This window comes from Sus scrofa, chromosome 12 (genome assembly GCF_000003025.6).
Source record: "Sus scrofa isolate TJ Tabasco breed Duroc chromosome 12, Sscrofa11.1, whole genome shotgun sequence".
In the NCBI taxonomy this organism is placed as follows: Eukaryota; Metazoa; Chordata; class Mammalia; order Artiodactyla; family Suidae; genus Sus; species Sus scrofa.
The window spans coordinates 59511844-59535558 of record NC_010454.4 but is presented as its reverse complement, the minus strand read 5'-3'; the positions used below and the strand labels follow the sequence as shown (position 1 = coordinate 59535558).

The following is a 23715-nucleotide window of genomic DNA, read 5'->3' as shown; positions in this document are numbered from 1 at the left end:
CGTGTGGCTTTCTTCTCAGTCCCCCAGGACGTGCAGGTTCAGAACTTGAAAGCCACGTCCGGTGACTAGAATCGGGGCAGACGCCAGCGGCATTTTCGGGACAGGCTGTAGAAAGGAGCTCAACTTTTAAAGGAAAATGCGATTTTAAAAATGACTTCACTATTAGAACAAGAGAGCAAGGAGCAAAAAATACTAATTCTGCGTGAAGTGATTCTTTTTTTTTTTAATGGCCGCACTCGAGACATATGGAAGTTCCCAGGCTGGAATCCAGCCTGTGCCTCCACAGCCACCTGAGCTGCTGCAGTTGGATCCTTAACCTGCTTTGCCACAACAGGAACTCCCATAATTTGATTTTTTTTTTTTTTTTTTTGCTTTTTAGGGCCACACCAGTGGCATATGGAAGTTCCAGACTAAAAGTTAAATAAGAGCTGCAGCTGCCAGCCTACACCACAGCCACAGCAACACCAGATCCGAGCCATGTCTGAGACCTACACCATAGCTCAGGGCAATGCCAGATCCTGAACCCACGGAGGGAGGCCAGGGATCGAACCTGCGTCCTCATGGATACTAGTTGGGTTCTTATTGCTAATGGGAGTTCCTGTTGTGGCTTAGCAGTAACGAACCTGAATAGTATCCATGAGGATGTGGGTTCCATCCCTGGCCTCGCCCAGTGGGTTCGGGATCTGGCGTTGCTGTGCGCTATGGTGTAGGTCACAGGTGCGGCTCAGATCTGGCATTGCTGTGGCTGTGGGGTAGGCCAGCAGCTGCAGCTCCGATTCAGGACCTTGCCTGGGAACGTCTGTATGCCGTGGGTGTGGCTCTAAAAAAGCCAAAAAAATGGGATTACATTCTGTACAGCACTGCATGTTCACGTCCTCGGCGGCGTGTCCTGGGCACCCTTCAGGTGGATATGTGCGAATTTAACTCATTCTCAAGCTGCATGTCCGAGAATGTCCCAACACCATCCCCCCAGTGGGTATTCAAGTTACAGATTCTAGCATTTCCCCCCAATAATTCCATGGTGACCATCCTTATTCACATGTCCTTATGGACTTGTGTTTTTAATTTTTTAAGGCTGGATTCCTGAAAGTACGGCTGCTGCCTTGGAGAATACGCATACTTAAGATTTCAATGGGTGTGGCGGGTTACATACCTGAGACAGATGACACTGTACTTGAGGCGAGTGTCTCTGCTGACACCCCACTGCAGCGGCTGCTGGCAGTTTTTCTTCTTAATTTTTGCCAGTGGGGTCAGCAAAGAACAGTGTCTCCTTTGTACTGATGCGTGCGTTTCCCTGAGCGTATTTTGATAGGTTAACCGTTTGCATTTTCTCTTCTGAGAATTGCTAGTTTAGCGCTTTTGTTTATTTCTTCACTGAGCTGACTGTTTGGTCAGTTTATGAATCAGTGTTTTATTAGGCATGTGTGTTTCTCCCAGGATGCTGGGGGTCTTTTGGCTTTATCACTTGGCGTGGAAAATTTTATATCGTTATATCACAGTCTGTTAGGAGTTCCCTTTACCCCTTCGGGGTTTTTTGTTTTTGTCAAAGGTTTCCTCGCCCCTGATGTTGGTACGAGGAGGCTGTCCGGTTTTCTTCATCTATTTCACACACACATACACACACACAACACACGCACACACACACACACACACACGCGTGCACACGCACACGCGCTGAGGGCTTTGGTCCGCTGTCGTCATTTAGTCCGACGGGAGGGCGGGCAGCCAGCGTCACTTCTTACCGCCCGGTCCTTTGCCGCTGAATTGAAATCCCGCCTTCACAGCGTTAGTTTCACCGTTTTCTGGAAGACTTTCCCGTTCGCCTTCATTCCTTTTTCTCGTGCGCTGGTCCTGCTTTAAACTACTGTCAGGGCATCATTGCTGATGGCGTATTGTTTTGCACTCGACCGTTCATTTTAGTTTTTATTTTTATGTGGTCTTTTAGGGCAGCATGTGCGGCATATGTGAGTTTGCAGGCTACGGATCCCCTCCAAGCCACGTCTGCGACCTACACCACAGCTCATGGCAGCACCGGATCCTTAACCCGCTGAGTGAGGCCAGAGGTCGAACCCTCATCCTCCTGGTTACTAGTTGGCTTCGTTACCGCTGAGCCACTGCCTCGCCCGTTCATTTTAAATGGTCATCTTTGTACAGTTCCTTGAATTTTACTGTATTCTCAAGGCTTCTCTTCAGCGTCCACACCTCTTCCCTGTCCTGTATGGACAGACGTCCGCTCCCCCTTGAGTGTAGCCCTTCTCCTCATTTTCTGCGTGAAGTCCACTCGCAGGTCGGGGCTCTACCTGCCTGCCACCTGTCCCTGCTTCCTCGGGTAAAAGTGGCTCAGGACCTGTCACCTGCCCAGGATCAGGGCCCCTAGGTTCCGCCGAGGTCTGTGCTTGCTCTGCCCGATTTCTCTTAAAATCTTCTCATCTCCTAAGCTGGAAGGAAGGCTCTTGAAGGTAAATTTCATTGCTTTTAGGGGACAGAAGTGCAGAGGGGTGCAGACCAGAGGCGCCAGTGGGGAGCTTCACTGGGTCCAGTTTCTTCTGTTTGGTGAAGCTGGCGCGTGGGAGCCGCTTCTGGGGTTGTCCGTGTCGGGGTGTCCCGAGGCGCTTGTCCCTTTCTGCTACCATCCTGTGTCTGGGAGAGCCCCCCGGCCTCCTGGGACAGTCGTGTCTTGGCGTCACTGACCCTTTGCCTGACTGCTCTGCGTAACCTAACCTCGGGCACGGCTCCCAGCCCCGTCCTCGGGGACGGGGGTGCTGGTGGTTTCCCACGTCTCCATTCTCTGTGCCGGGGCGTGGGGTCGGCCCTTGTGTCGTCTCTTCATGTCCCCGCGTATTCAGTGCAGCCTAAATCCTTCAGCGCCTACGGCACACACGTGCCATCTCTCTGTCGCTTCCGGAGCCCATGCGGGATCTTTACAGTATAAGCCTGTGGTTCTGACTGTTGGGATTCGGGCGTGAAGAGGCTTGTGGTCAAATTGCCGTCGTGTCCTGCTTGCTTTTGCCATCGTAGAAATGCCCGGTTGAATTCGGAAGGGACGTGCAGAGGCCCCTGAGACACATCACCGCCTCCTTTCCGTCCGTCTCACTGTGGGGGCTACGGAGTCCTTTTAGATTGTGTTGCCCCGACTAATAAGAAACAATTCGAGAAGGTGGCCTTCTGGGAAAGGACCTAGAATGAGCCAAGGCACAGAGGCAGGACAGAGGGGGACAGGTCCCGGCCAGAGGCAGGACAGGTCTAGGCGGCCAGGCTTCAGTCACAGAGCCAGTGCTGGAGGGCAGTCCCAGGCTGAGCACGTGGCATCAGGAGGGGCCGAGCTGGGCTTCGTTCAGTCGTTCTGGAAAGTGCCATCGAGAGCACGTGGTTGGCACGACTTGGCTTCTGTACAAATGTGGTCTGCCGATTGTGAAGTCTGCCGTTTCCCAAACAGAGTTAACCTTTGAGTACTTTAAAAATAATCACGTGGAGTTCCCGTCGTGGCTCAGTGCTTAACGGCTCCAACTAGGAACCATGAGGTTGCGGGTTCTATCCCTGGCCTCACTCAGTGGGTTAAGGATCTGGTGTTGCCATGAGCTGTGGTGTAGTTTGCAGACATGGCTCAGATCTGGCGTTGCTGTGGCTGGGGTGTAGTCTGGCAGCTGCAGCTCGGATTAGTCCCCTAGGCTGGGAACCTCCATATGCTGTGGATGCGGCCCTAGAAAAGACCCAAAAAAGACACACACACCCCCAAATAATAATTACATACCAGGACCCACATGTCCATGGATCAGAACTGACACCAACACCAAGCTGTGTCCCGTGCGACGACATTAAGAGCCACAGAAAACCAGCAATACATAAAGATTCTGTTCTGTAACCAAACAAGGAAAACAGGGCATCAGAGGGATTAGACAGCACTTTAAAAAAGGAGTCCCCGTGCACCCACTGTGGTGCAACGGGATCTGCAGCATCTCTGCTGCACCAGGGCGCAGGTTCAATCCCAGGCCCGGCACAGTGGGTTAAAGAATCCAGCGTTGCCACAACTGCAGCATAGGTTGCAACTGTGGCTCGGGTCTGATCCCTGACCTGGGAACTCCACATGCCTCAGGGTGGGCAAAAAATGAAAAAAAAAAAAAAGAAAGAAAGAAAAGCGTTCCCTGGTGGTGCTGTGGGTTAGGGATCTGGCGTTGTCACTGTTGTGGCTCAGGTTTGATCCCTGGCCAAGGAACTTCCGTGTGTGGGCTCGGCCAAAAGGAATAGAAAACAGAGAAAAGAAGAGAAGAGCACAGAGGCGGGCATGTCCGGTGCTGAATCCCAGTGAGGGGAGGTGGATGGCAGCCAGCGAGTGGGGACTCTCCTGCGAGGGCACCCTTCTCGGGTATCGGTGCCTCCGGGCGCCTCACCTGCAAGTGGCCATCGTTCTCAGCTATGGTTGCCACTTCGTAAGAGCAGAATACTGCATAAAAATAAGGAAACGAACATCAGTAGTATTTTTGTCTTTTTTTAGGGCCGCACCTGCGGCATATGGAGGTTCCCAGGCTAGGGGTCTAATCGGAGCTATAGCTGCCTGGCCTATACCACAGCCACAGCAACGTGGGATCCAAGCCATGTCTGCAACCTACTCCATAGCTCACGGCAACGCTGGATCCTTAACCCACTGAGCAAGGCCAGGGATCGAACCTGCGTCCTCATGGATGCCAGTCAGATTCGTTTCTGCTGAGCCATGGCGGGAACTCCTCGGTAGTATTTTTCTTAAATACACATAAAACGTGTTTGGAGGAGAAACCCCACCGGCTTTACTATTGTTTCTAGAGCCCTGTGTTCCTATCACAGGACAGCCACGTCGTGCAGAGACGCTGAGAAAGCCACGCCAGACAGCAAGGTTTCACCACATGCAAGCCTTGTGACCTCCGTCAAGAATTTCGTCTAAAGTCAGGGATCGTAACTTAACAGAGTTTTGGTGGAAAAACTAAATTTGATCATGTCTTTAAGGCTCTGATACTGATAGTGGTTTACGTTGTACACATATTTTTGTGGAAATTGCCGTCATCGCCCTTGCACGTGCTGGGAGCAGACGGAAGACTCACCTGTTCTCGCGGTTGATTGACCGCCGTCCCCGAACGAGGTGGCTCTTGGGGCTGCGCCTGAGAATCAGCCGCGTGTGCACAGCTCAGGAAGGCGCTCCAGGCGGCGCCCTGAGGATGGTGTTTTGCCCAGTGGCATTGGCACAACCGTGCACTTGGGGTGACTTGAGGGATTTCCAGGGTCCCTTTGGCTGCACGTGTGACTTTTATCTTGCAGGCTGGCGTGCAAGTCTCATGTCTGTCTTAGGAGACAGCAGCTGACCCCAAACAAGTGTGTACCCCTTGGCGGGCCCTCGGAGATGCCCGGCTGCGCACCTGGGTGTTGCTTCGTTATCTCTGAAGAATGCAGGGGCAGCCTTTCCTCTCCCCGGGGAAGAGGGGAAGGGATACCTCGTTTACTGCTGGCTTGGCACCGGCCTCGCATGGAAGGGCCTGTGTACCTGTTCTGGTTAAAGTGCTGATGTAAATCAGCAGCGTTGTCCGCGACTGTCGTCTGTGATTCTTTAATTCAGGCTGTTTTGTGACTCCCTGCACGCGCGTGCGCGCACACACACACACACACACGCACACGCACACGTACGCCCCCCACACTGCGACACAGCCCGGTGGGGATTCAGTCCAGCCGCATCTCTAACACACTGGAGCAGCTTGCAGCATGTTCTCCCCGCGCAGACTGGCGCTGCCCTTGAACCCTGAAGGCTGGAGGTGGGGCTTTGGTTCTTGCGTCTCTGCTATTTTGTTATGGAGTCAAAATGAGTCCTATTTATCCCTGGATGTTGTGAATCACAGAGAAACTGAGGTAGTCGAGGGGACACCTCAGAAGAAGGTAGGCGTCTCTGTTTTACTAAATTATCGGAGTGGAATGAAAGTAGGTTTTTGCGAATGTCCTCCCTTGAGGAGTACCCTAAGTCTCTCCAGGCCCCGAGCTGGCAGATCGTGTACGCGGACGGGCAGGAAGGAACCCACTTTGATTCTGGCCCTCCTGACAGTGTCTGGGACAGGAATAAGAGATGATTTTCCTGCTCGGATCGGCAACCAGATTTCACTCTGCGTATTCACTCTCTCATTTTATACCGTGTAACACAACGAGGAAACTAACAAAAACCAACCCTGTTCAAATAAAAAAACTTTATTGGAGTTCCCTGGTAGCCTAGTGGGTTAGGGACCAGGCGTTGTCACTGTTGTGGTTCGGATGTGATCCCTGGCCTGGGAACTTCTGCATACTGCAGTCATGGCCACACACACACACACACACACACACACACACACAACCCCAAAACAAAACAAAAACCCTCACCAACTTCTGAAATACCTACCTGATATTTCTTTCCAAGGAAGTCATCAGTTTACTGGTTTTTTGGGGTTTTTGGTGGGTTTTTTTTGGTAAGAAAGAGAAGGCTTTTTCAAAAGAAGAGGCTGTGGAGATGAGCGTGCAGGGCGGTGTGATTGAAGTGTGTTGGGTTCTGTCTCACCTAAATTCGTTCTGTTTGCACTGATGGCAGAACAATGGGAGAAAGTTCTGAGAACTGAGGGCAAGTAAATTCAGTCGCAGGAGCTTCCGAGTAGCTGGATTCCTTTCCCAAAGATCAGTAAACAAGTATTTTAAACTTCCACTGACCTCATTAAAATACACTGCCAGGAGTATCCTGTTTGAGCCGTTCTCATAAATTAGTCATCTTCTTGCAAAACAGCTGTGGCAATTCGATCTAATAAAAAGTGATTTAGACATCGGAAGATGGCTGATTCACAGGGAGATGAAATGACAGGCCAGCGTCCCCTGGATGAGGAAGCCGTGCTCGAGGGGTTGACTCAGATGGTCTGTCTTTCAGAGGCTCTTCTGTGGTCATTGCTCCAGTTTGGAAACCCCAGAAGCCACTTAGCAGGAGTGCGTGGGTGAGCCTGGAAGCTTCCCCTCACGCATAGCTGCAGCGTTACTCCAGAGTTACCACCCTCGCCCCGGGGGCACACAAGTGGGAGTCAGGATTCTGTGGCACCTAATGGGTTGCAGCCTCTCGGGCTTGAGCAGAAAGGTGTCAGGTGACCCGTGGGCTCGTTGGGAGGGCTGGAGAGACGGACTCCAGGCTGAGCTCCCGGGGACAACACCGTGAACCGGGCTGCTGGGGACCTGCTGCCTCTGCTATGATCCTGAGCCCCCGAAGCCAGGCGGCCACTTGTCCCGTCGGAGAGCCGCCCCCAGTCACCAGCCGCAGCAGCCCCTTGCCTCTGCTTTCCTCTGTCTGGACAACACGAATGCCCGGTGCCTCTCTGCCCACCTCAGGTCCTGGCCACATCTTTCCGGCGGGTGAAGCCTCAATGCTATCCGGAATCCCGGCTGCAGGCGGGTCCGGACACGGCACCCTCCCGCCTCTGTGGGCCGGGCCCGGGTGAGACTGACCCAGACAGGCTGGCCCCTGGCGTCCCCGCCGGACAGTGAGCCGTTTCCCGATCAATGGCCTGTGTCTGGTTTTTACAGTGTGCGGAGCAGATTTACCCCCTTTTATTTAGAGCTGACGTCCAGTCACCCTACATCAAAGAACGCCGTCTCTGGCCCTTCCCAAGGAGACACGTCCGGCAAACACTGGCAGCGAAGCTGATAGAGAAAAGGGCATTTTCGGTCTGGGATTCTCTTTCCAGATTTGTTCATCTCCCCCACGTCGGTGGTCTCCCTCCGGGTCCCTCCCCCGCGGGGCGGCCGCCCCTCTTCTGTCTGATTTGCTCTTTGCCGTGCAGACCCGCGAAGGACGAGCCCGAGCCCTCCGAGGCGGACGCTCCCGGCCGGTGGCCCGGCGTCTACGTGACCAGACCTCCCGCGGCGCCTGCGGAGTCGGCAACCACCGTGAAGTCCCTCATCAAGTCATTCGACGTGGGCCGCGCAGGTATTCAGTGCTTCCGCTTCAGGAGCAGAGGTCAGATGCAGACCGTGGCCCCCGTCCCTAGCTGTCCTGAGCCACCCGTGGCCCGGGGTGCTGCAACCACACGGCCCATTCCAGGTCGCCCCATGGACACTCACTACCACCCACCTGTGGCTCCAGTGGGGCCTCGGGGGGCTCAGCCCCCCACCCCCTCCCACCTTGCTTTTCTGCCTCTCTGTCCGTTCACCCCACGCCACTCCTGTCTGCCTTCTCACCATCTCATGAGAATTAGTGTACAGGGTCAGTCAGAGGCTTCATTTCCTGGGAAGTGAGGCCTCTTGCTGGCACCCCCGGCCTTCCTTTTTTGGGGCCCACGCCCATGGCATGCAGAAGTTCCCCAGGCCAGGTGGGAACCCGTGCCACAGCTGTGGCAGCGCGCCCCTGGCCCCCCTTCCCCTAGCACGTGCTGCCGCACTTCTCTCCGCCTGCTCTCGCGTGGCCACCTGTGCTGAGCTGCCAGTCCCCCATCATGGGCACTCTCAGCTTTTCCTGGAAACACCCGAGCTCTCCTTTATCCACTGTCACCTACACACGAGCAAAACACATCTCTGGACGGCACATCCACACCCACAGTAAATAGAAGGAACCCAAGGAAACTGTATCCAGAATGTGATGCGTTTCCTCCCTTGGTTGCAACACATGTGCCCGCTGTCTTGAAAAAGCTCATCGCAGGATGTGGTCTCTGCTCGGCGGTTTGTGGCTAAAGTAGATGAAGATGAGACTCTAGATGCCGAAAGCGACCCAGGGCCAGGGAGGCTGTTCGGTCTCTGCAGGCGGGCGATGAGCTGACTGCAGGAGTGGTTTCTGCAGTCGCGTCTGTTCCTTCTCGCCGTGGGCCCCTGGTTACCTGGACCTTTCTTTTTCCTCGTGTGTCCAAGACCAGCCCCTTGTCGTGACCCCCCCCCCCGCCCCCCGCACGCGCTCCTTCCCCAGTTCGGCACTGGTTCGGACAGGAAGAGAAGGAACGAGCAGGTGCAACAGTTCGTCAGCATCCTGGGGAGCTGTTTTCGTCGCCTGGAGAGTAGCAGGCGGCCCCTGTGGTTTCTCTTTTGAGCCGAGGCAGCACAGACACGTGCCCATCTCTCTGCCTGGCAGGTGGAGCCGGACAGAACGTTTCTGTCCCCAAGGCCCCCAGGAGCCCCCTGAGTGGAATCCCGGTGAGGACTGCTCCGGCTGCTGCTGTTTCTCCAATGCAGGTATCGGAGCCTCAGGCGGCGCGGGGGGCGGGGGGGGGTGGCCGGCGACCCGCGACGCCCGGGCTGCAGGAGAGAAGCGGAAACCAGTTGGTTTATTTTCGAGGCACATTGCTCATTTTTCTGAATAACCCTCACTGAATAGCAATGAAGCTTTCGTTTTTTAATGGGATTTTTCTTTATAGCTACACCCACAGTACATGGAAGTTCCCAGGCCAGGGATTGAATCTGAGTGGCAGCAATGCTGGATCCTTTAGGGATTGAATCTGAGTGGCAGCAATGCTGGATCCTTTAGCTATTGCACCTCCCTAGAGACCCGAGCTGCTTCTCAACCCGCTGCGCCACGGCAGGAACCCCAACGATGAAACTTTCATTAAAAGTGTTCAGATTCAGGAGTTCCCATCCTGGCGCAGTGGAAACGAATCCAACTGGGAACCATGAGGTTGCGGATTCGATCCCTGGCCTCGCTCATTGGGTTAAGGATCCAGCGTTGCCATGAGCTGTGGCTCAAGATGTAGCTCGGATCCACTGCTGCTGTGGCTGTGGTGTAGGCTGACAGCTACAGCTCCGATTAGACCCCTAGCCTGAGAACCTCCATATGCCACAGGTATGGCCCTAAAAACTCAAAAAAAAAAAAAAAAAATTTCGGATTCAGTCCCTGGGCTGGGAACTTCCGTAGTCCACGGGTGTGGCCAGAAAAAGCAAATTACCCTGTGGTATCTGCCGAGGGTCCGAGAGAGACACTCTAAGTGTCGTGCAGTCTTGTTAGTGCCTCTTTCTTGGTCTCCCGAAAGATGACGTGCTCAACGTTTTCAGTTCAAGACTCATTTTTACTAGAAGCTGACACCAACTAGGTATTTTTCTTACAGAGTTTTTTTTAAACGTCCCTGGAGAGAGAGAGAATGTTTACAGTGTATAAATTCTTTCAGTTCACCGGTCCCTTTGCCATCTCCAGAATGTTTTAGACCAGAGCTTCCTGGCATTTCTTGCTATGTATTTATTATTATTATTATTTTTTTTTGGGGGGCTGTGCCAATGGTGTGGAAGTTCCCATGCCTGGGACTGAACCCATACCACAGCTGTCACCAGAGCCACAGCCCTGACAACACCAGATCCTTAACCTGCTGAGCCGCCAGGCATTTCTGAGGCCAGGGCTTTTGACGCTATGAATAACCGGCTGCTTCCTGCCTCTGCTCAGGTGATGGATGTTCCTGTCAACAGGTCCCATTCGTTGATGTCCTTAGTCGCTCCGTGTATTGTTTGGGACCTTTTAAGCTTTTGGTACTTTTTCGCCCTTTTACCACTCTCTGTATAAAACCAGAGAAAACATTTATTTCTGTTAAGATGATCATTGTTGAATAAACCTGAAAGAGGTTATGCTTCATTTTTACCTATTTTTATTGAGCTGTCAACACTTGTTTGCTGGTAAATGTTGAGCAACTGGTTCTTTGGGGGATAGAGCCCAGATCTGTAATGTTTTCCAATTTCTTTTTTTTTTTTTTTTTTGCTTTTTAGGGCTGCACTAGCAGCATGTGGAGGTTCCCAGGCTCTGGGTCGAATCAGAGCTGCAGCTGCCGGCCTACACCACAGCCACAGGAGTACCAGATCTGAGCTATGTCTGCAACCTGCACCACAGCTCACGGCAACGCCAGATCCTTAACCCACTGAGCAAGGCCAAGGATTGAACCCGCAACCTCATGGTTCTTAGTCATATTCGTTTCCGCTGCACCGCGATGGGAACTCCGTGTTTTCCAACTTTTATGGCATAAATATTCCCACCGTTGCCAATTTCAAGCTGTTTCCGCAATCTCAGTGCCTGTGGAGTTGAGAAGAAGGAACATTATATGGTACTTTTACAGGACAGACAGCAGGTATGAAAACCCCAGTAGTAATGTAATTAGGAAGCATTGATTCTTGCCTGCTTATTCCTTTTGCTTGGAGACAGTCGAGTAACAGGAGTGTAAGAGGCAGCTCAAAAGTTGCTGAACACTTACCACTTGGCCCCCCTGAGCAGGTGCACGCCAACCGCAGCTCACCACTGGCTGTAGTTCACGTCCCCCCACCTCTGAAATATGCAGCTTTTCCTGTGTAGGCAACACCAGGACAGGGCATCTTCACCCCCAGAAGGGCCCACATGCCACCACCTCGTCAGTAACCCCTTGGGAGAACTGCCTCGGGCCTCACTCCCCGCAGCTTCGTTTTGTGTCATCTCAGGCTTGCTTTCATGGCGGGATGGTTTTGCTCAACGTTGAGTCTGTGAGATTTGCTCATATTGTTGTGGGGTTTGCTGTGCAGCCTGTTCCTCTGGACAGATGTGCACCTGTTGAGGGTTTAGCCATCCCACTGATGGTGGGTCAGTGCATTTCCGATTTGTAACTCCTGTGGTTTTTTTGGGGTTTTTTTTGTTTTTTTTTCCTGTCTTTTTGCCTTTTCTAGGGCCGCTCCCATGGCATATGGAGGTTCCCGGGCTAGGGGTCTAATCGGAGCTGTAGCTGCCAGTCTACTCCAGAGCCACAGCAACGTGGGATCCGAGCCGCGTCTGCAGCCTCGACCACAGCTCACGGCAATGCCGGATCCTTAACCCACGGAGCAAGGCCAGGGATCGAACCCGAAACCTCATGGTTGCCAGTCGGATTCTTTAACCACTGCGACACTACGGGAACGCCTCCTGTGCTTATTTTTTAAAATATCTTTTCCCAAAAGTTTCCGTATAAAAGGGAAGTTAAAAATCCCACTTGCTTCCTAGCCCCAGAAATAATCCTGTTTGTGGCTTGTGTATCCTTCTAGATATTTTTCTTTGGTGTAAAAATGTGTGCGCGTGTGTGGTGTGTGTAGGGAGGAAGAGAAAGTTTTATAATTGGATTACACTACGTGTTAATCAGACACTGGCTCCTTTCACTTTGTCATTGGAATGTAATCCCTGAGGGCAGAGGGATTTTTATCCATTTTGCTTGCTGTTGTTCCCTGACTAGAGCAGTGACTGGTGGGGAGTTCCCACTGTGGCGTGGCAGAAACAAATCCTACTAGCATCCGTGAGGATGTGGGTTCGATCCCTGGCCTCACTGAATGACGACGTTACTGCGCTGAGGTATTTAACCACTGCTCCCTCAACGGGCATTTAGGTTCAGGAGCCAACGTTGCCATGAGCTGTGGTGTAGGTCGGAGACGCGGCTCGGATCTGGTGTTCCTGTGGCCGTGGTGTGGGCCGGCAGCTGTAGCTCTGATTCACTCCTAGTCAAGGAACCGCCATGTGCCGTGGGGGTGGCCCTAAAAAGGGAAAAGAAAAGAACAGAACAGTGACGGGTGGAGTTCCCTGGTGGCTCCATCAAACAAAACGAAAAACCCCCAAAGCCGGTGCCTGGCATGTAATCACATCCAGTAGACGTCTGATGAATGTGTGTTGTTTGAAGGAATGAAAGACTATCAGGCATCCTACAGTGTCGGTGTTTGGAGCAAGAGTTCATTCTTTTTCAAGGCAGGGTGATAATGCGCTGATGTGTTTAACCGCTCCTCCGCCGAGGGGCATTTAGGTTGCTGTGGATTAAGTTTATTACAGAAGCCCTGCAGTGAACTTCCTTCTACAGACTTCCGCCCACTCAAGGCGCTGCTGACCTGGACGCGCGTCATGTCGACATGGACACGCGTCATGACGTGAACGTGCGTCATGGCGTGATGTGCGTCATGTTGACGTGACGCGTGTCATGTTGACGTGAACGTGCATCAGTTGACGTGAACGTGCGTCCTGACGTGAACGTGCGTCATGGCGTGATGTGCGTCATGTTGACGTGAAGGAGCGTCATTTTTACGTGAACGTGCGTCAGTTGACGTGAACGTGCGTCCTGTTTGCCCGGACGCGCGTCGTTTCGTTTGTCAGTATCCTCCGTCAGTCCCGCCGGTTAAGCAGACCGCACCTTCACCCAGGGAGGCTGCCGGAGAGGCTTCGGTCTGCGCTGCGCTTCCGGAAACCTTCCCGGGAAAGGTCCTCTCGTGCCCCCGGTAGAGAGAGGACGGTGTCTGCCGGAATGGGGACGTCTCCTCCAGGGCTCTGTGGGTCCTCGGCTGCCGGGATCCGGCTCAGCTCCCGGCCCCAGCACAGGTGCAGCCCTGCCAGCAGGTCACGCCCTCGAGGCGCCCCCGGGCCGAGCCTGTGCCAGGCTTGCCGTCTTCTCCGAGGCGAGTCACACTCCCTCCATCGCGTGCACATACCTCGTTTTCTTTATCCATCCTCTGCGAGCGGACGGACCGTGAGGTGGCCCCCGCCTCTTGGCCGCGTGACTCGCGCTGCAGTGAGCGGGGCCTGCAGATGCTCTTCCAGCCCTGTGTTCAGTTCCTCTGGGTGGCTGGATCACGTGGTAGTTCTATTTTTAAGTTTTCGGAGAACCTCCCGCGCGTCTCCCACCGCAGCTGCACCATGTCACATTCCCACCCGTGGGTCCCAAGGTCCCAGTTTCTCACAGCCTCCCCGGCACTGGCTTTTCCCGTGTTGGTGGGTTTACGTGACCGTCCCCCCAGGTGTGGGGTGATGGCGCCTTGCAGCTGGATCGGCAGCTCCCCAGTGAGGAGTGAGGCCGAGCCTCTTTTCTGTGCCTGTGGGCCGGTAAAGAAGCTGTGTGTTGACACACATCCCGGAGTCTAGGTAGCGTGTTCCAGGAGGCTGTTTCCAGAGCTCAGTGATTCCAGAGCTCAGTGATAACAGTGCTCCGGGGGGGAAGAGCTGGGGTGGGAGCGGAAAGGAGAGGTTATCGCAGGACACTGGCTGCGGCTCCTGGTGCCGTGCTGTCCACTCTGTGTCCATTGTGCCCTTGTCTGGGATTGCAGTTGCCCCCTAGTCAAATAAAGAAGTTGTTCTAGAAGGTCCCCCCGGTGATGCTAGCGACCTGGAGAACTGTTGTCTGTGTAGGTACCCGCACACCCCCAGCCCTTGTTCACCTGTGCTCCCTCTGCTTTCAGAGGCACTCAGCCTTCAGCAGCGCCCGGCCGGCCAGCAAAGGAGCGAGCCAGCGCCTGGATCTCCCTGACCTGCCCCTCTCGGGTGAGTCACCTCAGCTGGAAGTGCTTCTGACTTGGCACCTGTGGGGTTGACGTTTCTTCTCTTCTCAGTGTGAAACTGAGCTTAGAAAAGCCATCAGCGGCGTTTACTGCCGACGGTCTCAGACTCGGGCTCTACGTGTCAGCAACGCGAGCCCCTAGCTGTTTCCTGCTGGCAGCACTTCTCCGTGTGCGAGAGTTTGGGAGACATGTCAAACTCTGGGGGTTTTTGTTTGTTTGTTGTTAAATCTCATCTCTAAAAGTAACTATTTTGAGGGAGCTCCCTGGTGGTCTGCTAATGAGGCCTTGGCGCTTTCACCACCGTGACCCAGGTTCAAGCCCTGTTCTGGGAACCGTGATCCCACATCAAGCCACTGCATGCCGCAGCAAAAAAAAAAAAAAAAAAAAGTAACTATTTTGAGGAAAAAATCTTATCTGCTTCCGAAGGTCTCTTGCTCCCGCAGTTCCTGAAAGAGGCTCCTCTGAGACATCTTTGTGTTTGCAGGCCTCTTCCTGTTATGCCTCATGGTTTCAAAGACCCAGAGCCCATGGTGAAGCCTGGTTGTGTCCACAGGCTCCCGTGTCCTTTCTCACTCCCGTGCATCCCTTGAGCCGATGGCAGGTGTGGAGGAGCCACTTGGGGACCAGAATTGGACGGCATGGGCTTGAACCCTGGCCCCTTGGCTTGGCCCAGTTATTCCAGCCCTCAGTGCTGTGGGCCCCTTGCCTCTGAAACAGAAACCAGGCTGTCTGCCTCCCAGGGTGGCTTGGAGGGGTGAGTGGCGGCAGAAACCAGGCTGTCTGCCTCCCCGGGTGGCTTGCAGGGGTGAGTGTGGCCAGAGCCTCGAAGGGGCCAGCCGCTGTCACCCACCTGCTGTTCTCGACTGAGTCAGCTCAGCAACCAGAACAGGAGGGGTTAGCAGCACGTTGAGGTTGTCCAGGAAGGTCCAGGGATGTGTGTGCGTCTGCGTGGTTACTGCTAGGAAGAAACAGAAAGGATGAAAGACCACTAGGTGGGTTCTTCCTGGTGAGAAGGAGAGAAGACCAGAAATCTAGACTCTGCGTAGGAGAAATCCTTTGTTTCAAGCAGAAGACAGCGTTCTGTCACCTCCTGTGAATGAAGAGACTCTCCCGCTGTGCTTCCTTTACGGATGTGCGTGTTTATATTGAAGTTTAGTTGATTAACAGTGTGTTAATTTCTGCTGCACAGCAAAACAATTCAGTTGTACGTAGATATACTTTGTTTTCGTATTATCCTCCATCACGATTTTTCCCAAGAGACTGGCTGCAGTCCCCTGTGCTGCACAGTAGGATCTCCTGCTGACCCACCCTAAATGTCATAGTGTGCATCTGCTAACCCCAAACTCCCCGTCCATCCCATTCCCTCCACCTTGGCAACCACATGTCTGTTCTCCAGGTCTGTGAGTCTGTTTCTGTTCTATGGACAGGTTCGTCTGTATCATATTTCAGATTCCACATCTAACTGGTATCATATGGTACCTGTCTTTCTGTTTCTGACTTACTTCACTTAGTAGGAGAATCTCTAGTTGCATCCATGTTGCTGCCAATGGCATCATTTCATTCTTTTTTATGGCTGAGTAATATTCCATTGTGTATATGTACCACATCTTCTTTAGTCATCTGTTGATGGACGTTTAGGTTGTTTCCACATCGTGGTTATTGTGAATAGTGGTGCAGTGAGCATTGGGGTGCATGTATCGTTTCAACACATGTTTTTTTCTAGATATATACCCAAGAGTGGGATTGCGTGAGCATATGGTAGTTCTTTTTTTTTTTTTTTTGTCTTTTTGCCATTTCTAGGGCTGCTCCCATGGCATATGGAGGTTCCCAGGCTAGGGGTCTAATCAGAGCTGTAGCTGCCAGCCTACACCAGAGCTACAGCAACGTGGGATCCAAGCCACGTCTGCAACCTACACCACAGCTCACAGCAAGGCCGGATCCTTAACCCACTGAGCAAGGGCGGGGATCGAACCCGAAACCTCATGGTTCCTAGTTGGATTCGTTTGTGCTGAGCCACGGTGGGAACTCCGGTAGTTCTATTTTTAACTTGCCTTTCCACCAACCCGCTGGGCTTCTTTTAGATCATATCGTCAAGCGCAGGTTTATCCTTAAAATAATTGTTTCTCCGATAGAGGTCTTGCCCTTTGATTGTAAATCCCTTCACCTTGCCACCTGATTTTTGCTTTCTTTTGCCTTCGTATGAGCGTAGAGAATTAAGTAGATAAACACAGAGGATTTCACCCAACACGGAGAACTTGGAGATCACCTGCGCCCACCCACTGCCTTTTACATGCGAGACACGCGGGCCCTGAAGCGCTTCAGTGATCTTCAGTGGCCACACTGATTTTGAGTAGCTCTGGGACCAGGTTAGGACTTTTCCTGGTTCCTCCTGCCAGGGTGCCTTTAGGTAACGAGGCTGGGGACCACTTTGCGTAGCAGCTTCGTAAAGAAGCGTAAAGGTTTGTCTAGAACGTCCAGTTGTCCTCTGACGTCCAGGAAGAGGGAGGTGGTGAGCCAGGAGCACGATGGCACGGGGTCCGGAGAGTAAGGCGGGCAGCGGGAGGCCTGCCCTCTGGTGTGCCATAGGAAGAGCTCGGCCTAAGGCCCTGCTCTGGGCCTGGGCGAGCCTGGCGCCCCGCCCCCACCGTGATAACCTGCCGGCGGTGAGACATGTACCACTCGAACCGCTTCTCGTAGCGCTAAGCAAACTTTGGTCTTAGTATTTGTGTCCCATTTTCTCTAGCATTAAAATGTCCTTTGTGTAGAGAAACCGTTCTTTTAATCGACAGGGTAAATGCTGACGCCGAGACCACAGCGGCCCCGGCACCTGTCTGCCCAGAGGATTCTGTTTACTTTGCTTGAAAAGCACGGCCTGGTGCAAATCGCTTGCTTCCCAGTGGCCTCGCCAACATGAGTCACAGAGGCTGCAGGATCAGGGTTAATGCCCTGTTTTTGTTGTTCCCTTTAGTGATGCAAACACTGTTTTTCTCTGGTCTCCCGAGCTAATTAGCCGCACTCCCAGCTTGACCCCCCGTAATTGATGCTATTAGCTGCACCAGCATTGTTTTCTCCATGACTGTTTGTGGCGTCAGAGCAGGGGACCGTGGGCTCCGCCTGGTCACTGGCTGTGCGTGGCAGCCAGCAGGTCACCAGTGCCCAGACTCCTGGTTCCTCTGTGTGCAAACTGGACAGTCTGGGGAGTTTCCCCCTTTGCTACATGTTTGTGGTCCTTCAGGAAATACCACCTGGAGGGGTTGGCCTCAGATTACCGTGACTGCAGAGGGGCCGTAGAAGAACGGTTCTGCTTACGGTGGGTGAGCCAGGCCTGGGATTGGTGTGGCTGCCCTCCTGTGAAGTCATTGTCACTCTCGGTTCCAGCCTTTTGTCTGCAGTCACCTGTCACCTGAGGACCCCACCAGGCAGGCCCTGCCAGCTCCCTCGCTCAGACGCCCGTGGGTGAGAGCGGGGACAGGGCTGCCGGCAGTGCAGGAGCAGAGGCTTAGCAGCAGGGCCTCTGTTCAGTGCTCTGTGGTGCTGTCCGCACATCCGTGGGGGTTTCGAACAAGGGGCTAACTTGGCCGTGGTCCCTGTGACCCCCCCCCCCACATCGGTCCTGCCTGGGGGCTCCCTTCTAGAGAACTCCGCATACCTGTTGGCGTGGAGCTGAACCGGTGGAGAGGTGAACCGGTCCCCCCGTGTCTGGCGTGGTGTCCCGTGTGTGGCGGCCGGTCCCTCCTTGCCCTCGGGATGGGTGACTGTTGCTCTCCCCGCAGATCTCCTGAAGGGAAGGGCCGAGGACCTGAAGCCGGACCCTTTCCTCCGCAAGAGCCCGTCCCTCGAGTCGCTGGGCAGACCCCCGCCTCTGGGCTTCGGGGGCTCGAGACTGCTGAGCGCCTCCCCCGGGGGCTGGAAGCCGCAGAGCAAACTCAGGTACCCCCGGGCAAGGGCCAGAAACCGGAGCAGCGCGGGCGGCCTCTCCGCGTCCTTCCTGACCAGAGGGGGTTTAGACTCCACTGCTGGGGCCTGGACGGTGGGGCCTGCGCCGCCGGGGACACAAGGCCCGAGAAGAGGAGTTCTGGGGCTGGGAACCTGGGAGAGAGGCGACGCCCCCAGCTCCACGCGTGTTCGGGGAGCGCCAGGGGCTGCGGGTTGATGGGACCAGACCTGCGCGAGAGGCTGGCAGTCACTGGCTGGCAGGCGGGTGGGCAACCACAGCGGGGAAGCCGCTGGGCACCATCTGCCGGGGCAGGAGGTTTGTTCTCACGTGGGGACAGTGGGAACCACTCAGCTGGTGGGGTTTCATTGTCGATTCTGAGTAGTGGGTACAATAACCAGCGGCATAAAAGGAGGGTTAGAGGGCGTTTCGGAATCGGGGTTTAAAGACACATCCGCCCCCGAGGTGATGTGAGGGGTGGAGTGGGAGGGAGGGGACAGAGGCCTGGGCTGGGGGGTCCTCCGGGGGCCTGCCTCTGCCCCTCGTTGCCTCCCAGGACTCCGGGTCGCCCAGGCCGCGGCAGGCCCCTCGCGGCTGCTGCCCCACAGCCGCGTCCCCACTCCTCTCAGTGGGTGCACTGGGCACCCCTGTGTGCTCCACTCAGAAGCCCCACCCTGTGACCCCGCTCTCTGTACGTGGGCCCTTGCTGCCCCTCCGGGTTCTCTGCAGTGTAGACCCCGCCCCTTACCTGCCAGAGCGCCCAGAAGGCCTGGCCTCCAGCCGAGCCCGGTCTCCCCGCTACCTCTGCAGCTTCACACCGGCAGCCCTGACGGCTCAGGGTCTGGCCGGACCTGCCTTCCTCAATGTCACTTGCCCCACGTCGAGCCTTCCACGAGGCTGCCGCCAGCCACCCTTTTCTGCCTCTGGTATCTGACACCTGCTTGAGATCTAATTCACGGCCGTGTGGCACATATGCCCTTGGCCCCTTGAGGTGTCATTAGTGGACAGTAAATCCTGCATCTGACACTCGGGTGTCTTTCTCAGCCCCTCCTGTGGTGTGAGCTGCACAGGGTGTTGCACTCTGTAAATGTTTACAAACAGGCGGATGTTTAAATACCCGAAACGGGCCACTTTAAGGGTACTGGGGTTTTCTAACAAACATTGGAACTGCCATGATGAGTATTTTAAAAGGATTTTATAAAAGTCTGAATAACTCAGTGCAGCTTTTGTATCTTTGGGTGTGGCCTCTATTTGGACCCAAATAGATGAAGTCATATCTTTCAGAGGTTTAATTTAAAGCCCCAGATATTACATTTCTGTCTTGTTTTTGTGCAGGAGAGTTAAATAATCAAAACAGGACGTAGGGACCAGAATTCTGAAATGGCTCTTTTCTTTATGCCAGAAATGTACACACACAGTTTGTGTGTCTATTAATACACTACTCGTATCACCCATTCATCATGAGAGTTCAGATTAGTGAGGCTATTTTGTTATCATTTGTATTTTCATGCCATTGAGACAAACCAATAATAGCAGTTCTTTCCTTTAGAAATTCTCATATTATTGCAATCCTATCTGGTTAACTTCACTCTTTTAAAGAAAACTGTTTGGAAAATGTTTTATTTATTGATGCAGAAACTCTTTTCCAAGCCTTCACTCTGTCTTTCCTAATTTCCCAGGCCTAGAAATTTGGCCCTAAGACCAAGAATTAAGACCAGGTACAGTCAACACAGGCCAGGTCACCATAGCCTCATAGTTAACAGCGACAACTCTGAGCTCTGAAACTCCTGGGCTAGAGGTGACAAATACGCCAGATACACGGGGAGAGACCACCTGAGGTCTCAGAGTGTCCCTTACTCTTTTAACGGTCATTTTGAAGAATTTTAACTTGCAAAAGTAGCAGTAATAAACATGCCCTCAGCATGAAGAGCTAACAATACAGTGGAGATGTGCCTGGGGACCCACGTTCCAGTTGGAGGAAAACCACGTCCTGTGGAGTTTCCCTCAGTGTGTACCAGCCTCTCCATTCGCGTCATCTCCCTGCCCCTGCAAGGTCACCATCGCTCGGACTTTTCCTAGAAAAGCAAGGGTGTTTGCAGCCCAGGCAGCATAAGCAATGCATTATTTAAATGGTGTATTTAAACCTTTCTGTACCTGAAAACACACTGTTTTTCCCCCTTTTTTCAAGTTCACAGTTTTCCTGTGATTTACTCATGTTTTTGCCCAGTTTTGGACTCTAGCTTTGAGCACTCCGGAGTGCCGCATCGGATGCCCTGTCGGCACCGTTTGTCCGTTGCCTGGCGATGTGACTGTTTCCACTCTTCCGCTGTTGTAAAAGGAGCTGCTCCGGACCTTCTTGTGTGTGCCTTGATGGTACATACATCTGGGAGTAAATCCTGTTACTGTTTTTTTTTTAGTTGAGGTACAACTCGACGGTATTATATACGTTTCAGGTTCCAGCATAGTGACGCACAATCTTTAAAGGTTACCCGCCACTTACAGTTACCGTAACATCCTGGCTGTGTTCCCTGGGCTGCACAGTGTATCCTGGCGGCTTGTTCATTTTACACACAGTAGTTTGCACCCCTTGATCCTCTACACCCATCACACCCCTCCCCGCTTCCCCAGCCCCGCTGTGTATAGAGTTTGTTCTCCAGATCTGCGAGTCTGTTTCTGTTTTGTTGTATTTCCCCCCTTGGTTTTATCTTTCGGATCCCACGTAGAGAGGTTGTCTCGGAGGATTTGTTTCTCTCAAGTTGTGGCCACAGCGGATGCTCCAGGTGTGCCTTGGCTCCGCCCCCGGCTCTGCCCCCGCAGGTGTGGGATGCGACCCTCTCTCGGCCGTGGTCCTCGGGCCCCACGCTGCGGGATCTTCACCTCTTTCAGTGTTTGGAAAGTTTTAGGTCACATTCAAAGTAACACAGGTGCCCACAGACAACCGAGGCTGGAACGACGTGATATAAATCCGTGAAACCACTTCTTCGGCTTAAGCAGGGGCTCAGAACTGAGTTCCTGTACCACAGACCGTCAGAGAGTGTGGGGCCCCTCTTTTGAGTCAGTTCTACTGATTTTGTTTTTCACCTCTCTTCCCATCACCTTCCCGTAAGCAGCCAACCTGGTGTTTTTAAAAAACACCTTCCCATCTACCGTTTATATGTGACGCAGGTGTGGGCGTAGCCTTGAAACATACACAGTGTTTGATAGGCGTCCTTAATAAAATGATACTGTACTGGGGGCTCCCTGGTGGTGCAGCAGGTTAAGGGTTCAGTGTTGTCACTGCTGGGGCACAGGTTCGATCCTGGCCTGGGAACTTCCACATGCTGAGGGCACGGCCAAGAAAAAAATTATGCTGTATTTAAGTAAATAAGTAAAAGATGAGAAGGATGGAGTAGCAGGTGGATTAAAAAAAAAAAAAAAAAAAAAAACCAACCCTCTCCCCAGGCTTCTGAAAGCCAAGAAGCAGAATTTAGTTATTCTTTCATCCCATGAGACATAATTAAAATGCGTTGTCAGTGTGACTGATCTGGTTGTTTCTTTCGAATCTCGCTGGGTAGACCTTTTGCTTTTCCAGTCTGGTTGGTTATTGCTTGTGTATTTGTGGTTCTAAAAGTTAGCAGCTTCTCTTTACTCTGTGCTCTCCTTTCTTGACTAGTGTGGAAAGAAGAGACCCCCTGGCTGCCTTGGCCCGGGAATACGGCGGCTCCAAGCGCAACGCTCTGCTGAAGTGGTGCCAGAAGAAGACGGAAGGTTACGCGGTAAGGGGCAGAAGCAGCCAGCGTCCAGCCGGCTGGGTCCTGTGTGTGCGTGTCACCGCGTCTGTCTGTCTGTCTCGTCACCGCGGGGCTGCCGGGGTGGGTGTGCTGTCCATCCGGGCCGCCCCGAGGAACGCAGTCCGAGAGGCAGACGGTCTCAGTGTGGACCTGCGCCCCCCCGGGCGGGGACCGCTGTCTTTGCTCCCAGGAGGTACAAACGCCCGAGCAGTGCACCCAGCAGGCTGCTGCCGCCCCAGGAGCTGCTTTCACCAAGCGTCTCCCAGAGGTGTCTTTGCCTGGTCCCCATAAAGGCCCCGCATGTGTTCCATTTCCTGTGACGTCAGGAAATGACTTGCGTTTCGTTGAAGAGTTTCCGTCCACCAGGACAGTCTTGGTTCTCTGCGGAGGTCAAACAAGGAAGTAGTGCCCAGTATGCGTTTCAGGGTTGTTTTTTTTTTTTAATTATGTGTGAGCACACGCAGTGATAAACGTGCAGTGAATACGAGTCACAGCCTCAGGAGTGACTGGGAAGTGGAGGCGCACGTGGCGCCTGCTCCCCCCGGGGCCGGCCAGCCCCCAGACCCTCTCCACTCCCCCAGCTCACTCTCGTCCTCGGGGCTTAGGGTTTTCTGCAAAAGTCCCCAAGGGCCGCGTCTGCTTGGCCTGCATTTGAACTTCACCTGGGTGGAGTGAGGAACTGCGCCCGTCTGCCTTTCTAAGGCGTTGAGATTCGCCCTCGTTGCTGCTTCTAGTGAGGGTGTGTTCCTTTTCTTCCCCATCATAACCTGCTGTACAGTCCGGCCGGCGCTTATCCATCTGGTCCGTTGTGCACAGGCAGGTGCGTTGCAGCCTGTGTGGGGCTGGCGGCGTCTCGCAGGCGCGGTCCCGTGCGCCGCTCGGACACATGCTCCCTCCTCCTGGGTCTGCTGCGCCGCGGGCCGGCCAGGGATCACGCCTGGTACAGCTTGGTGGACGCGGTTCCGAGGCCGTGGACCGCGCACCTCCTGCCAGCGGTTTACGAGGCTCGTGCTTTCTCTGCCTTCCCCAGCACGTGCTGTGGTCAGCCCTTCACTCCCGGGCGTCTGGACTCTGGAACGTGGGCTCTCACTGTGGCCGGGCTTCGTTTCCTTACCGGCGGTCAGCCTGGGCTCCTCTTCATGCCCATCGGACCCTGGGCTCCCTCTCTTGGGAGGCCTGCTCAGGCCTCTTGCCCGTCGTAAAGATTGGGTTGTCTTTCTCGTCTTACTGCTCCCAGGAGTTCTTTGTAAATTCTGGACACGAATAGATTGTAGATACTCTCTCAGGGCGGTGAACTTTCATTCTTCCTTGAATGAGTTCTTTCTTTCTCTCTTTCTTTTTATGGCCACACCTGTGGCATATGGAGGTTCCCAGGCTAGGGGTTGAATTGGAGCTGCAGCTGCCGGCCTCCGCCCCAGCCACATGGGATCTGAGCGGCATCTGTGACCGAGCTTGTGGCAACGCTGGATCCTCAACCCATTAGCAGAGCCGGTGGTGGAACTGCATCCTCCAGACACCACGTGGTGTTCTCGAGCTGCTGAGCCGCAGCGGGAACTCTTGAAGGTCTTTGACTCAGTCAGATGTATCAGTCTCTTCTCGGGTGATAGGGCATTTCGTGCCTGTGGAGGGAACCCTTGTCCATTTCAAGCTCATGAAAATACCTGCATATGTTGTTTTTTTTTTTTTTCTGGAAGCTGGATTATTTTACCTTTCCTGATGAATAGACGCCCTCTGTATAACTGCCAGCTCCCGCACGCTCCTTATCCAGGCCCCACCCCGCACGACTTC

At 53.7% G+C, this 23715-nt stretch overlaps 1 protein-coding gene across 5 annotated transcripts in view; it reads left to right on the top strand.

Annotated features, from left to right (window-relative positions):
* Positions 1-23715, top strand: part of SPECC1 (sperm antigen with calponin homology and coiled-coil domains 1) — a 238825-nt gene that overhangs the window by 170044 nt on the left and 45066 nt on the right. For all 5 annotated transcript variants that reach the window (XM_021066294.1, XM_021066293.1, XM_021066295.1 and 2 more), the window contains 5 exons: positions 7800-7945; positions 9077-9177; positions 14125-14206; positions 17997-18153; positions 21810-21912. In XM_021066294.1, coding sequence (XP_020921953.1) covers positions 7800-7945; positions 9077-9177; positions 14125-14206; positions 17997-18153; positions 21810-21912 — 589 coding nt within the window. The remainder of the gene's footprint in view (positions 1-7799; positions 7946-9076; positions 9178-14124; positions 14207-17996; positions 18154-21809; positions 21913-23715) is intronic.